We start from the raw sequence: 15,471 nt of genomic DNA, 5'->3' as shown, positions 1-15,471 counted from the left end.
ACTTTTTTTTTTTAACATACTTTGTAGGGTTTTTCAGTGGATACAGTGAGAATAAAATATGTGCAAATGCAGGTAGAAACTGCCAAATATAAACCCATCTCTCTACTACTAGTTTGGTTTCTTTAAAAAACATACAAAACAAAAAAACTGGACTAGGTACTTGGGAGGCTGAGGTGGAGGATTACAAGTTCAAGGCCAGCCTGTGTAACACTCTGTATCAAAATAAAAAATGAAGAAGGGATGGGATGTAGCTTAGTGGTTGAGTGCCTGTGGATTTAGCCCCCAGTCCCACAAAAAAAAAAAAAAATAACAAAAAACAAAACAAAACCTAGACCAAGCAACATCATAATAAAGAGAAATGCAGTGTAAATGTCATGTGTACTTAGTGTGCTAGGGATGGCAGACCTTTTTTGATAGGAACGGGCAAGCACTCCTGTATGCGACAGTCTACCTTGTGAAACTAGTTTTGTTCCCTTTTTGTGCAGGTAAGAGTGCTGAGTGGTGGATGTAGCCCAGCGAGAGAGTGAGTGCTAATCAGGTGGATACTGAGTATGTGTGGGCTTACAAAGGGCCACGGAGGACGAAGGCCTCACCCAGTTTGTGGAGCTGGGTTGGAAATGCTTTTTTCTCCATAGCTAGTGAAAAGAGTTGGATTGTATGCTCGTTGAAGGCAGGGCCTGGGTTCTTCCATTTTTAAGTGAGTGCCTAGTCAGACTATCAGTGAATACAGAAAAGACTTTAGCTTTGTTCTAGTGGGATTTGGGACGGGGGCTTTTTAAAGTATCACCTTGAGCAAATACTAAGCTGGAAGACTTAGTATTTCTCAGCTGTTCAGAGGTACATACCCTCGTTCCCTTTGCTTCTGACTGCATTGCATGGACATCTTGCCTTTAGTCAGCTCTTTTCATTAACAACCACTTCTTATCTGTCTTAAGGTAGGTGTGATGATGATAACCCAGTGAGTTGTCTTTTTGCAAAGCATTTTGTGCAGTGATTTTGACCCTTGTGTTCCCCTGCACTCTTTTTCTCAGGAGACAGCAGTATGTTGGGAAGCTCAAGTTTGCCTCCTTGGAATTTTCCCCTGGATCCAAGAAGTTGGTTGTGGCCACGGAGAAGAATGTGATTGCAGCTTTAAATTCCCGAACTGGGGAAATCTGTGAGTGAGCTGTGCAGAATGACTGGCTTCAGGGTGGCAAGGCTGATAGCTATAAATCCAAGTGGCCTGTGGCTTGCTGTGCTTGCCTGACTAGTCCCCAATTCAGGGACATGATGGCTAAAAGGTGCCTTTCTTGGTGGATTGTGATAGTTTTTTCAGACTTCTTCTCACCTTTGACTAATTCACATATTCCTAGCACTGGCCTTTGCAGTTTATTGTCTCAGTCTTGAGTATCCTTAAATAAGACACTGCTGCAGAAAGCACATTATACTATTTTGCAGTAACTCCTACCTTGAAATCACATCTGCTGGGTGGATTGTGTTTAGGCACTAAAATCATGAAAATAGAATTTATAATCACTGTTTTCTTGTAATATTTTTTGTTAATCTTATCATTATTTATTTTGTGTGTATGCTTTTATGTATATGTGCATATAATATATATTTTTTTTCTTTATAGTACCTTTGGCTTTGCAATTGCTAGGCAAGTACTGTAAACTGAGTTACATCCTCAGCCCTTTTTAAAAAAAAATTATTTTGAGACTGGGTCTTGCCAGGTTGCCCAGACTGACCTCCAACTGGCAATCCTCCTGCTTCAGTCTCTTGTGTAGCTGGCATTACAGGTGTGCATCATCATACCCATCTCATTTATGTGTTTGATGGGGGTGGCAGTGGGGACTGGATGAGCAGACACTTCAGATGGGCATATTTGTGCCTCCTCTCTACTCCTCCTATGCAGCGAGCAGGACTGCATCTTGGGCAGTTAGTTGAATTTTTTTCCTCCTTCTAAATAAAATTGGAGGCTTTTATGCAAACAAAGACCTCTTCAGTCCTCTTTTTGGGTCATGGTAATGTTCATAGTAAGGCCTGACTTTTGTGTCTCTCAGTGTGGCGCCACGTGGACAAGGGCACGGCAGAGGGGGCTGTGGACGCCATGCTGCTCCATGGACAGGGTGAGCAGAGGCCTGCGGGGCTTCCACTGTGGGGGCAACCCCTTCCCATTCCTTGGTTCCTTCCTTTGTATGGGGTCTGATAGGGAAAAGAGGAGGGGTGCTCCTGTTTATCATCTGTTTATATGGACCCTAGGAAGTGACAGAGCAAGTTTGGGAAATAATTTCACCTTGGTCTTTTCTTTTCCAGATGCAATCACTGTGTCCAATGGAGGCCGCATCATGCGTTCCTGGGAGACTAACATTGGGGGCCTGAACTGGGAGATAACCTTGGACAGTGGCAGGTAAGGGAGGAAGCCGTATTTCATTTTGGATGAGTGAAAGTCTCTGTGGAGCACAGAACTGCATGGGCAGCAACCCTAGGCCTTTTGTTTTTTCCCCCAAGGATAAATGAAAAGGCAAAGATCACCAAATGCCTTTTTTTTTTTTTCTTTTTGGTACTAGGGATTGAACTCAGGAACCCAGGGACACTTAACCACTGAGCCAAATCCCCAGCCCTTTTTATTTTTTGAAACAGTCTCTCTAAGTTGCTTATGGCCTAAGTTGCTGAGGCTGGCTTTGAACTTGGGATCCTCCTGCCTCAGCCTCCTGAGCTACTGGGGTTATAGGTGTATGTCACTGTGCCTGGTTATCAAACATCTGTTCTTGATGTTCTGTGTGGCACATGTTTACTCAGCCAGCATTTACTGAGCACCTATTAGATGCAGAGCTCTGTGCAAGGCACAGTGCTTTTTCTTTTTTTTCTTTTTTTTTTAAGAGAGAGGTGAGAGAGAGAGAGAGAGAATTTTTGATATTTATTTTTCAGTTTTTGGCAGACACAACATCTTTGTTTGTATGTGATGCTGAGGATTGAACCCGGGCCGCACGCATGCCAGGCGAGCGTGCTACCCCTTGAGCTACATCCCCAGCCCCCAGTGCTTATTCTTATGCTTGAATTCTTTTCCTAGTCATGATGCATGAACTTTGCCATGTTCTAGGTATGAGAACGTAATATAAAACTTTGTGTTTTAGTTTCATGTTTAGAAAACAGCTTGAGCCACTGTTCCATCTTTGCCAAGGTTAAGTTATAGAGTCATTTACATTAGCTTATATGTCTTAGGATGGTAATTCACCTGGTAAATTCTTAGTGGCCCCAGGCAATGGGCATATATGTGAAATAACTTCTTCCATCAAGTTTACAGTCAGACAGGCAGGTAGCCCGATAATGATAGCACTGTCTCATGGGTGCATGGTAGGGGGTTGTGATCTGTTTGCTATGAAGTTCCATGGAAAGAAAGGAGCAGCCCTTAGGGAATTTGGGGGGTTTAGGGAAGCAGTGTGTAGACTTTTGAGGCAGCTAACAAGCTGGCAGAGACAGGATTAAGATCCAAGTATGTTTGAATTCAAAGTCTGTTTTCTTACCTACCAAGCCACAGGGACAGTGGTGGGACTGTCTGCTCTGGCCTGAGGCTCACTCTCTACTTGTACTCAGTTTCCAGGCACTTGGGCTGGTGGGCCTGCAGGACTCTGTGAGGTATGTTGCAGTCCTGAAGAGGACGACTCTTGCCCTCCATCACCTCTCCAGTGGGCATCTGAAGTGGGTAGAACAACTCCCAGAAAGGTAAGGCTGTCTCCTTCCAGATGGTGGCTACATATTTCCTCTCCCTTATAAGCCCCTCCTTCTCCTTAAGGGGCCTCCAGCGTTTGCCAGGCCCCCTGCACATTGGTGTCATGTGTGGTGGGTTGTGCTCCCTGGATGTGGGTCTGAAGGCAGAAGCTGTGGCTATGCCTGGAGTGTCTTTGCAGGGAGGAGAAAACCCCTGAGCCACCAAGCAAGGGAGCCGTGGGTTGGGTATTGCTTGCTCCTGGGTGTGGTGCTCTGGGCCTTTCCACTTCTAGTTCCAGTTAGACTGAGCCTTTCGTTCATAGTAAGAGCTAGAATAATCAAGAACAGTTGTTTCCAGGGGTCTGGTGGAGGACACTTGAAGCTGAGAAGGAACAAGAGTTGGGAGGAGAAGGAAAGGTTCTGTTTAGACCTCGTGTGGCAGTTTTCAGATACGGATGGGATCAAAAGTCAAATTCCTGTGGGACCAAGTGTGTAATATCTATGAGTCACATTGGCCTGATGAGGACTGCTGGGAACTGCAGTGTACCTAGCTTACCTCCAGGGGTCAGCCTTACTCAGCTGATTGGTGTTCTGTAGGTACATAGGCTTATACTTAGGTCCAGTGTCACCACATCTCTGACCTAAGAAAAGCTGGAAATATTATTTTTATGTATAATCTCAGGAATGTTTACAAGAAATTAAAAACAAAAGCAAGGTAATTAGGTGTGGTGAAATACACTTGAAATCATATACTTTGAAGGTTAAGGCAGAAGGATTGCAAGTTCAAGGCCAGCCTGGACAATTTACTGAGCTGCTATACCAAAATGAGAATAAAAAGAGCTGGGAGTATGGGTCAGTAGTATAGAGTGCCCCAGAGTTCAGTCCCCAATACTGCTAAACAAACCCCTAAAAGCAATGAAAAAAAAAAAAAAAGACTAGGGGTCTTTTGGTAGAGTGCTTTCCTAGTACGCATGAGGTCCTGGGTTTGATCTCAGAACTGCAAACAAAACAAACCCAGAAGTAAAACTCTAAACTGTGTGAGATAAACAAACCTATCTGGGAATTTCCAGTTTGTGACATCTGTCTAAGGATTAGCATCCAAGTTTTGGAAGACCCCTAAAGATGTTCCTGTCTGAGGGATAAAGCTGTTGCCCCTGCTCTCTCTTGCCTCTTAGTGACAGCATCCACTACCAGATGGTGTATTCCTACGGCTCTGGGGTGGTGTGGGCCCTCGGCATCGTTCCCTTTAGCCATGTGAACATTGTCAAGTTTAACGTGGAAGATGGAGAGATTGTTCAGCAGGTATGGGAGGGCATGGCACTTGAGGAGCCTCGTGAATGGGGAGGGGAGTCAAGAAAACCCTTCTTTTGCACTGGGGACCAGAAAAGTTGGCTGGACAGTTGCAAAAGTCATTTAGTCCCTAATTCTGGTCACTTGCTGCTGTCTTGTCTTCATCTGTGTGTATTTAAAGTACGTTTTTTCTTGTGGTTCTCTTCTGGGGTGGCTAAAAATTACACAGATCTAGTCACTGCATGTAGGTGTCTTCTAAGATAATTCTGTAAAATAACAATAGGAAGCCACATTTGATAGATAGTAGGGAAATACCTGTCCGAAGTGTTAGGCATTTATAGTTATCTGGTGTATTTTCAAGTGACCAGAAAGAAATTCCTGATTTTTTTTTTTTTTTTTGTCTTTGGAGGTTCTTGGGAGGCCCATTGGGGTTGGGTTGGGGACAGGAAAACCCCTGTGGAACCAACCACAATCCAAGCCTTTGAGCTTAGGACCCTCCATGGGATTTTAGCAGTGATGCTGCTGATGAGCTGAGAGAAATGTGAAGATCCCTCGTGAGTGTCCTGTTGTGTTGTCCCTCTGCAGGTCAGGGTTTCGACTCCATGGCTGCACCGTCTTACCGGAGCCTGTGGCCTGGTGGATGAGGCTGTGCTGGTGTGCCCTGACCCAGGCTCACGATCCCTCCACACTTTGGCCCTGGAGACAGAGTGGGAACTGCGGCAGATCCCACTGCAGGTGACGACGGGCTGCAGCTGCTTTCCCTGGTCCTCGGCTTTGCCTGCGGGGCGTGGATGGGGCACACAGTTCTATGGGGGCCTTTCTTCTGGTGGTGGTGCTGCTTCTTTTTTGGGTTGTGGTAGCCTGAGGAGAAGTTCAAGCCTCTGGCAGAGCTGGTGTCAGGGGAAATGGGCCACTTTCCCCTTTGAGGAAGCTGAATGGGAGCTTCTGGAGCCACCTGCCTGGCTTAGTTACATCCTCTAGCAAAGTGGGGCAGAGGACACCAGCTTGGGGGGCTAGTCACTGGTTGGCTTCATGTCCTCATCCTCCTTGTTCTTTCCTCCCTTAGTCTCTTGACTTAGAATTTGGAAGTGGATTCCAACCCCGGGTCCTGCCAACACAGCCCACCCCAGTGGATCCTTCTCGGGCCCAGTTCTTCCTACAGTTGTCCCCAAATCACTATGCTCTGCTGCACTACCACCACGGGGCTCTGAGTCTGCTCAAGAACTTCCCCCAGGTAACCACTGGCAGTGTGGGTGGCTAGGATTCAGGAGTGAATGACTGGGCTATCGATGCTAGGAGACAGTGTCCTCGAACCTGGAGGCATTGGCTTCTGGACCGAGATTGGAGGTAGCCTTACAGTAGGAATAGGATACTTTTTCTTCTTGGAGGGTCTTTAGAATTAAACTGTCACCTTCCTTGGAGTCCACAGTCATTCAAAGCCTCTTATGGATACAAGAGCAACATGGGGCTTAGGGGGACTTGTGCCTGGCTTGTTAGATGTGGCTGAGGCCTGCTTCTGCTCACAGATGCCCTGGCCATCATTTTCAAAGCTGGGAACACTTTGAACTCCAAGACAGGTGATCTTCCAGAAGGCTGCTGGCTGGCATAGCTCCCATTTGGGAACTGACCCTTCCTTTCCCCACAGACTGCCCTGGTGAGCTTTGGCACCACTGGGGAGAAAACCGTGGCCGCAGTCATGACCTGTCGAAACGAAGTGGTGAGTACTGAGAATCTTAGCCGGGTGTGGGGGGAGGGTCCTGACTCTTCTCTGCTGGGAGCCCTGAGCCAGTAATCTGGGAGCATTCTTCTGGTCAGGTTGAATACATGAGGCTGCTGAAAGATGAATTTGCCTCATATCTGGAGCTTTCTGCGTACCCCCTTTCTCCCCAGGAAGGAGGCCTTAATAGGACATCCCCACTTTCACCTGGGAGTTAGAAACCACATAGGCTTTGTGGGCAGGATGAGAAGTGAGATTTGCCTTCTCTAAGAGACAAGAAGACAGAAATAAAAGCTTTGTTTTGGGATTGGAAGGGACCCTTCATCTGAATTTTCTTCTGTCCTTCTCTTTCTTCTAGCAGAAACCTAGCAATTCTGAAGATGGGTCAATGGGGAGCTTTTCGGAGAAGTCTAGTGCACAGGTAGGGTGTGGCATCTGGCAGCGTGCCAGACCTGGAGTCCCAGGAGGCCACTAGGGCAAGTGGGGAGCAGCTGAGGCTAGCTGGTCTCCCTGAGTTCCCCTGGGTTTCTAACTACTGTCAATTAAATGGTGTTGCTCTTGACCCTTTTTCACAGTGAGATGAAGAGGTAGAATCCATAGAATCTGTTGCTAATTGCATCCTTCTCTAGGCCTCAGTTCCCCTGTTTCTTTTGGGGTCCAGCTGGTAGAGCTGAGTGTACCCTGTGCAGTTGCTGTGCGACAGAAGCGTGGCCCTGGCTGAAGGCACGGGTTGTAGCTGTGGCTTCCTGTGAGCTCTTCCCTGCTTTCTGTCCTTGGGCAGTCTCGCCTCTTTCTGGGATGCCTGTGCCACACTCTACTTACTGGTTCCTTCTAAAACAAGTGTAGTAGTTGTAATTTCATTTATTTACCCAGGTGCCTCATTTCTGCCTCAGTAATTGGCTTTCTCTGTTTTTTTATTTTCCCCTGCACCTATTTCCCTTTCTGGCCTGGTCCCTTCTCTAGGGTATTTGCCCCTGGTATTGGACATCTTTTGGGGGACTGACCATTGGCAGATTCCTCTAGTTGATGTGTGCTGTTTGCACTCCTAGGACTCGCTGGCTTGCTTCAACCAGACCTACACCATTAACCTCTACTTAGTAGAGACGGGTCGGCGACTGCTGGACACTGCAATTTCGTTTAGCCTGGAACAGAATGACACTCGGCCAGAGCGGGTGAGCCATGGCCTTGGCCTGAAGACGTTGAAAACCTGCAGGTGTCTCAGCATGGGGCTTCCTGTCCTCAGAGCTAGGTCACAGCCATGGGTCCTGGGTTAGGGCTCTGGACATGGGTTCTAGCTCTTTCCTGAGCCTCTGACTGGTCATAGATAACAGCCAAGGCAGATATTATTTATGCCTGGTTGTCACTGTGCCCTAGGCCCTGTGATGAGCTTTTTGCCGATGCACAAATTGATGTGGCCTTCCTGTGGTCCTCTGAAGTGCTAGTTACTGACTTGGTTTTACCAATGTAACTGTGGCCTGGTGGCAGTTGGTACCGTATCCAGAGTTGCAGAGCTGGTAAGACGTGTTGCTGGGGGTGCAGCTGGGGCTGCTGAGCTGCACAGCCTGTGTTTGTGATCCCAGTGTTCCTTCAGGGAACTGAGTCGTGTTCCTCAGCCTCTCGGCTGTGGCTTCTTCATCTTATGATGGGAATTCTAGTCCTGGCCTCCTGCTGGCTTTGTAGGGCATGGATGGGTGATGTGATATCATCAGGTGCTTGGGTTCCTTCATGGACTGGTCTGAGAGAGCTGAGGGACCATTGTATTGACTCCAGCGAACGTGTGTTACCTTGTTGGTGTGTGGATGGTAGTTGTAGATGTTGCCGTGACCTGGACCTGATGTGCCTAATACTTGAATCCTGGGATTCTTATGATCTTGGTTTCTAGCTGTACATCCAGGTGTTCTTGAAGAAGGACGACTCAGTTGGCTACCGGGCCTTGGTGCAGACGCAGGATCACCTGCTCCTTTTTCTACAGCAGCTGGGTGAGTGCACCTCATTCAACCTGGTTTTGTTTCAGCCTGCCCAGACTGGTTTTGGGGGGCTGCGAACAGGTCTGGGAAAGGTTCAAGTGGAGTATAGCTTGAATATTTTCTCTAGAACCATATGTCACCTACTTTTGAGTAATTCCTTAGCATTGTAGGGTGGCATATAGAACGTTTCGCATTTGACTTGCTGATTTCAGCTCCTTACTCTGCTATTTCTGATTCCTTTTTTATTTTATTTTGGTATGGGGGATTGAACCCAGGGGTGCTTTACTACTGAGCTCCATCCCCAGCCCTGTTATATAGGTATATGTGTACATATATATATATACGTGTATCTGTACGTATACGTATATGTGTACTTACATGTATGCTTACATATATGTATATGTGTGTATGTGTACATGTATGTTCAAGTTGTTCATGGACCTTTATTTTATTCACTTATTTGTATGTGGTGCTGAGAATCAAAGCCAGTGTGCCTCACACATGGGCAAGCACTCTATCACTGAGCCACAACCCCAGCCCCCAGCCCTTTTTTACTGGTTTTTTTTTTTTTTTTTGAGACAAATTCTCACTAAATTGCTGAGGCTGTCACTGAACTTGTGATCCTCCTGCCTCAGCCTCCTGACTTGCTGGGATTACAAGCATGTACCGGCGTGCCTGGCTTTGCCACAGGTCAGGGAGGCAAGCTGAGCTTTTGCAAACTGGTTTCCCATAGCAGGGAAGGTGGTGTTGTGGACCCGGGAGGAGTCCCTGGCAGAAGTGGTGTGCCTGGAAATGGTGGACCTCCCCCTGACTGGGGCGCAGGCTGAGCTGGAAGGAGAATTTGGCAAGAAGGCAGGTATGAACCCAGGGATGGGACAGCAGAGGTGTTGGAGGGGGCTGCCCTGGACTGAGTTTGCTAGTTGAACCCGAGGAGATGCTGCCTCATGGCACCCTGGCACCCTGGTTCAGCCAGATGGCCAGTCTGTTGTGAATGAGCTCCATTTCCAGTGCATTGGTGGCCCTGTGGTTTGTGTAGCCACCCTTTCCAGTGTATGAGTGAACTGTGAATCCCCCAGGAAAGATTCTGGGGCCAAAAAAAAAAAAAAACACTCAGTAAAACAATAGCTCTCATCCCCTGAATATCTAAAGGTTGTCAGGCACAGTTGTTAGGCACTGTCCACACTTGGAGAGACAGGACTGGATTAATCTGTTTATTATGGAAATAGCTCCATGTCCTTCGAAGCCAGCCGTAGTCCCTACTGCCCAGATAAGATTGATCCACCCCACTCTGATTCAGTTTTGCCTCCTTCCTCTCCCCTTCATGGAAGTGATTGTTAGGGTCTGCTCTGGGCCAGGTGTCCTGCTAGGCATTGCAAATTTTCTTAAGTGGAGAATTAATTTGACTTTACTGTTTATTTCTGCTTCCTGGATCCAGCGATTCAAGGTAAAGCCCACCTCCTGCCGCCTTGCTGCTTGCTGCCTGCCCACACGGCTAGCTTTTGATTAATTGTTTTTCCTAACTTGCATCAATGAGGTGTATGCTGTGCGTGTGAACTGCTCTACTTGTGACTTGTTCTCTCTGCCCCTCACTTCTCTTCCTTGAGCTGAGGTGAATGGAAAATAGATCAACAATGGTTCTATTTTGTAGTGAGCACTTACGTGCCAGGCACCATGCTAAGTCCTGTATCTGTGTTCTGTGATCTGATCTCTATAACAGCCCTCCAGGATGCAGGCTATTTTACAGATGAGGAACTCAAGGCCCAAAGGTCACACAGGAGTAAGGAGTAGATTTGGGATTTTAATCCAGGCCAGCAGGCCCCAGAGACACGGCTGTTTACTGTGTCACCTGGTAGCTGCCACCAAGTCTCCATGAAGATTTGAAGAATGCAGCCTCATGATGAAGTTAGGGTTAGAGGGAAGGAGGGCCTTGGGATGGGTCACAGGTATGCTGTCAGGTGATGTTGATCAGTTGACAGAATAGGAATGAGGCAATGGGAGGTGACATGATATACACGTGAACATACTCGTGCCCCTTCACCCCCACCCCATACTCTCTGGCTCTGTGTGGCACCCAGAAGCCTTCCCCACCACCCTCGGTGTGGGACTGTGCTAGACATTCACAGCATGGCTGCATCCTGCATGGTGAACCTGGCCTCTTAGTCCTCTAGTCCCAGTTCCAGACAGACATGGTTAAAGGAGCTGGGTTTGTGAAGCTTGAGTGTGGCTAAGTGGGAGACTGTGGGTGTCAGAGCAAACTGCCCTTTGGGCTTTGGCCTGGAGCAAGAGTGACCTGGATGCTCTGCAGGAGAGAGCAGGGTCCTCCTTGGAGAGTGGGTCCAGACACCTTGCCAGACCCCCTGTCTGATGGGGAGTGCTTTACCCTTTTCCTGATGCCAGATGGCCTGCTGGGGATGTTCCTGAAACGCCTCTCGTCTCAGCTCATTCTGCTGCAGGCGTGGACTTCACACCTCTGGAAAATGTTCTACGATGCTCGGAAGCCCCGAAGTCAGATTAAGAACGAGATCAACATCGACACCTTGGCCAGAGATGAGTTCAACTTGCAGAAGATGATGGTGATGGTAACAGCCTCAGGCAAGGTGAGGGCTGTAGGCTCCGGGTACCAAATCTTCTGAAGTTCAGGGGGTGGGAGTCAAAAAGCCTTGCTAGAGGATGGCACTGGTTCCAGTTTGCAAGGACGGAATCAGTTCTTTGGCTTCTCTGTAGTGAGTCGAGTATTTGTTTACCTTGCAGCTTTTTGGCATTGAGAGCAGCTCTGGCACCATCCTGTGGAAACAGTATCTACCCAGCGTCAAGCCAGATTCCTCCTTTAAACTGATGGTCCAGAGAACTACTGCTCACTTCCCCCACCCGCCCCAGTGCACCCTCCTGGTGAAGGACAAGGTGAGGCTGTCTTGTGTGACTTGAGGCAGAGTGGGTGTGGCTCTTTTGGTGTTTTGAAATTTAATTTTCTCCCAGGCTTTTGGAATCCTCCAAGTGCCCAAGAGGAACATTCAGGGGTTGGGGGTTGTTTCTTCCAGTTTCTTGCCTGGCAGGAGGAATTGACTAGAAAATGGATCTAGCTCTAGCCAGCTTTCTTCTTTTCTAGTCATAGGCTACTGTTGGTGACTGAGTGACTGTTTTCTATAAGGAAGGGTGGAACACAAAGCTATTTATAAATATCTCTCTCCCAAAATTAGAATGGATTTGGGGGATCTCTGATAGTAAGAGAGAGGGAATGTGGACACTTCTGGAATGGCCGTTGTGGGGGTTGCTGAATTGGTATTTACTTGACCTTCTTATTTGTTCTTTTTTTTTTTTGTATCTGGGACTGAACCCAGGGATACTTAACCACTGAACCACATCCCCAGCCCTTCTTATATTTATTTTGAGACAAAGTCTTGTTAATTTGCTTGGACCTTGCTAAGTTGCTGAGGCTGGGTTTGAACTCGCAGTCCTTCTGCCTCGGTCTCCTGAGCCACTGGGATTACAGGCGTGCACCACTGTGCCTGGCTCTTATTTGTTCTTCAGTGTGTCCAGTTCTTGGTTATGTTTGGAGCCAAAGGCAGTTTGTTTTTTTCCTTTGACATTAGCTCTGGGACTATTCACCTTCAGCCAAGAATGTATTTCCACAAAGAGGGCAAAAGAATAGGACTTTCTCACAGTTGAGCCAAAGTCTCAGCTATACTGTTTTACCCTTAGGATTTGCAAATTTTTTGACAGTTTGCTCTGTCCATTTTAGGAAACAGGAATGAGTTCTCTGTACGTCTTTAATCCCATTTTTGGGAAGTGGAGTCAAGTGGCTCCCCCCGTGCTAAAGCGGCCCATCTTGCAGTCCTTGCTTCTCCCGGTCATGGATCAAGACTATGCCAAGGTGCTGCTGTTGATAGATGATGAGTACAAGGTACTACATTCCTGGGGGATGCATTCCTGGGACATGGCAGGTGGAGTAGGGTGTGGCATGGGGTGGTCAGACACAGGTGGCGCACAGGCAGATGCTATCTGCAGTCAGCATATGCTTGACCTCAGACCGTCCCTCAGAGACATGACTGCTGTGTGTGCCTGGCTTTTTTGTGACTTGCGTTTCTGCACTTGTGAATACACAGGTACTTAGTAGAATTAAGCTTAATCCCTAATCGGAGTTGCCTCTAGTTCCTTTAGGATTTGCTCTTTTATTTTTGAGGCTGTCTCTTATGGGGAAGCAGTAGTGAGTATTGGGAAATGGGGCTGAGCAATTCCTGAATTTTTCTTTAACGTTTTGTATGGGCTCTCTGGGGTTTTCAAGGTCACAGCTTTCCCAGCCACACGGAATGTCTTGAGACAGCTACATGAGCTTGCCCCTTCCATCTTCTTCTATTTGGTGGATGCAGAGCAGGGACGGCTGAGTGGATACCGGCTTCGAAAGGTAGGAAGAGTGCTCTGGCAGGACTCTTTGTGGGAGGATGTGGGTGTTGCCAAGTTATTTAACTGAGATGCTATTCATCTTTTTGTACTTTTAGATCAGCACAACCCTAGTATCTGATTGAAAATCGATCACTTGCTCATGTTGGTTGGCAGGTTCTGCTTGGAGGACGTGGTCTGGGTGCTATGGACAGAGCAGTGCATGGTGGACTAAGCCTCTGTCCTCTTGGCCTTTTTTTTAGGTATTGGGATTTAACTTAGAGGCACTCACCCCCTGAGCCACATCTCCAGCACTGTTTTGTATTTTATTTGGAGATAGGGGCTCACTGAGTTGCTTAGAACCTCGCTTTTTCTGAGGCTGGCTTTGACCTTGTGATCCTCCTGCTTCAGCCTCCCGATTTGCTAGGATTACAGGCATGGGCCATTGTGCACGGCTCCCTCATGGCCCTTTTTTTTTTTTTTTTTTTTTTGGTACTAGGGATTGAATCCAGAGGTCCTTCACTGAGCTACATCTCCATTTCTTTTTATTTTTTATTTCAAGACAGGGTCTTTGGGTCTAAGTTGCTGAGGCTGGCTTTGAACTAGAGATCCTCTGCCTCAGCCTCCTGAGCCACTGGGATTGCAGGTGTGCCCACCATCCCTGGCCCTCATGAACTTTTCATTCCACATTTCTTTCCTTATAGCCCAGGGAAAAGATGTTTTCCCCTATTCTTAGAGGGAAAGGAGGGTGGGACATGGGAATAGGGGTTGAGTAATGAGTTGTATATTTATATGAAGGAGATATTATAGGACAGCTCTTGAAAAAGCATGTGCTTTAAATTTTATTTCTAGAAATAGGGTTGGTTTGCTTTGATCCTGACGCACTTGAGCTGAGCTCTTCCATACAGCAATACACACCAGCTCTGAGGTTCACAAACGATGGCTTTGGCCTAGTTAGCAGGGCTACATAGAGGGGTACTTGGTGGTGTGTATTCAGCAGAGAGACCTCCTCTCCTGTCCTGGAAGGGCTTTTATTTATTTATTTATTTTTGCAGTACTGGGGATTGAACCCAGGAACACTCTACCACTGAGCCACTCCCCCATATTATTTTATATTATTTTGAGACAGGGTCTTGTTAAATTTCTGAGGCTGGCCTTGAACTTGCAATCCTGCCTTAGCCTGAATGACTGGGATTACAGGCATTGCCGTCATGCCTGGCTTAGCTCTGTCACATTAACTTTGTGAACTGGGGCATATATCTCCAATGTTTTCTTGTCTATAAAATAAGATGGTAAAGGCACCTGCACGAGGTTGCTGTGAGGATCCAGGGATTCTTACATGTAAGTCGTGTAAATCAGTGGCTGACACTGAAACAGTTCCATTGGAGGTTTTGACAGTGTGATGCCCTTTCCTGACGTATGTGTGGCAGCTCAACTTTATCGTAAACAGCATAGGAGTGGCCTGCTCAGAAAACACATGCTTTACCCTCAGGGGAAAAAGGAAATTATCTTTCTAAGTTCATAAAAGGGACCTTGCAGGAGATGTTCTTTGTAGACAGGGGAGCAAAGAGGACGTGGCTGTTGTGAGTCAGTGGAGCCCCGGGGACTTCATCCGAGTCAACAGTGATTAAGGGAAGATGGAGGAGGCGAATCTTCCCATGGGCCCAAGCCAGGGCTGCCTTTCCATCTGACCTCCAAGCGTGTTCACTGCCTGTCCCCTCATGTGAATGTTTTAGTGAGTCCTCAAAGGAGGCTGTGGCAAAGACACCTTATTTGGTATTAATAAAAAGGTTTATTAAAACACTTAAGGAATACACGAATTCATTCTCATCACGAGAGATTGCATTGCTACCGAGGCGCACAGCAGGGTGTGAGAGCCCCGCCACCCGATCCCCGCTGTCGTCCCATGGCACTCGATGCCTCTTCTCTGGTGCATGTGCATTTATGAGGCTGTGTCCACAGCTGTGTGGATACACACCTGTGTCTCATGAAAGTTTTCTTACTGAAAGGAAATTGGCCTGTATTTATTTGCTTTTTTCATCTGATGTGTTTTCTGCCTTAACCTTTTGTTCAGAATTCCATTTTGATTTAAGTGAAACATTGAAAAAAGTATAAAATCATGAGGCTCAATGAACCTGCATGAAAGGAATCCACTGGTGTATGTAGCAGTCACATCAAGAATCGAAAGAGCACTTGCACTTGGGAAGGCTCCTGTCCCTTTCCAGTCCCGGGCCCTCTGTCCCCAAGGGCTCCATGTAATTCTGTGGTGTGGATGTCTAATAACATACTGAGTGGTGAATGCATGTTTGTTTCCTATGACTATGGAAAGGTTTTGAGGTCCTGGCTAGCTGACTAATTCACTGCTGCCCTGGTGTGCAGGGATCTCAGATTTTATTAGTAAATGCTAAACTTTCCTTGGAGACATCCTCC

General features: G+C 47.2%; 1 protein-coding gene across 7 annotated transcripts in view; it reads left to right on the top strand.

The window, feature by feature from the left end:
- The window catches only part of Emc1 (ER membrane protein complex subunit 1), a 29,244-nt gene that overhangs the window by 1,499 nt on the left and 12,274 nt on the right, over positions 1-15,471 (top strand). For 2 of the 7 annotated variants that reach the window (XM_026400807.2, XM_077803742.1), the window contains exons 2-17: positions 1,032-1,156; positions 2,043-2,108; positions 2,296-2,389; positions 3,577-3,705; positions 4,866-4,992; positions 5,566-5,715; positions 6,047-6,214; positions 6,626-6,697; positions 7,056-7,118; positions 7,747-7,869; positions 8,580-8,676; positions 9,398-9,520; positions 11,062-11,261; positions 11,416-11,565; positions 12,404-12,565; positions 12,947-13,066. In XM_026400807.2, the coding sequence (XP_026256592.1) occupies positions 1,032-1,156; positions 2,043-2,108; positions 2,296-2,389; positions 3,577-3,705; positions 4,866-4,992; positions 5,566-5,715; positions 6,047-6,214; positions 6,626-6,697; positions 7,056-7,118; positions 7,747-7,869; positions 8,580-8,676; positions 9,398-9,520; positions 11,062-11,261; positions 11,416-11,565; positions 12,404-12,565; positions 12,947-13,066 (1,969 nt within the window). Of the gene's footprint in view, positions 1-1,031; positions 1,157-2,042; positions 2,109-2,295; positions 2,390-3,576; positions 3,706-4,865; positions 4,993-5,565; positions 5,716-6,046; positions 6,215-6,625; positions 6,698-7,055; positions 7,119-7,746; positions 7,870-8,579; positions 8,677-9,397; positions 9,521-10,099; positions 10,109-11,061; positions 11,262-11,415; positions 11,566-12,403; positions 12,566-12,946; positions 13,067-15,471 lie in introns of all 7 variants that reach the window. The other 5 variants (XM_026400803.2, XM_026400802.2, XM_026400808.2 and 2 more) reach the window with 5 other exon arrangements.

This window comes from Urocitellus parryii, chromosome 11 (assembly GCF_045843805.1).
Source record: "Urocitellus parryii isolate mUroPar1 chromosome 11, mUroPar1.hap1, whole genome shotgun sequence".
Classification (NCBI taxonomy): Eukaryota; Metazoa; Chordata; class Mammalia; order Rodentia; family Sciuridae; genus Urocitellus; species Urocitellus parryii.
This window is presented reverse-complemented; position numbering and strand designations above follow the sequence as displayed.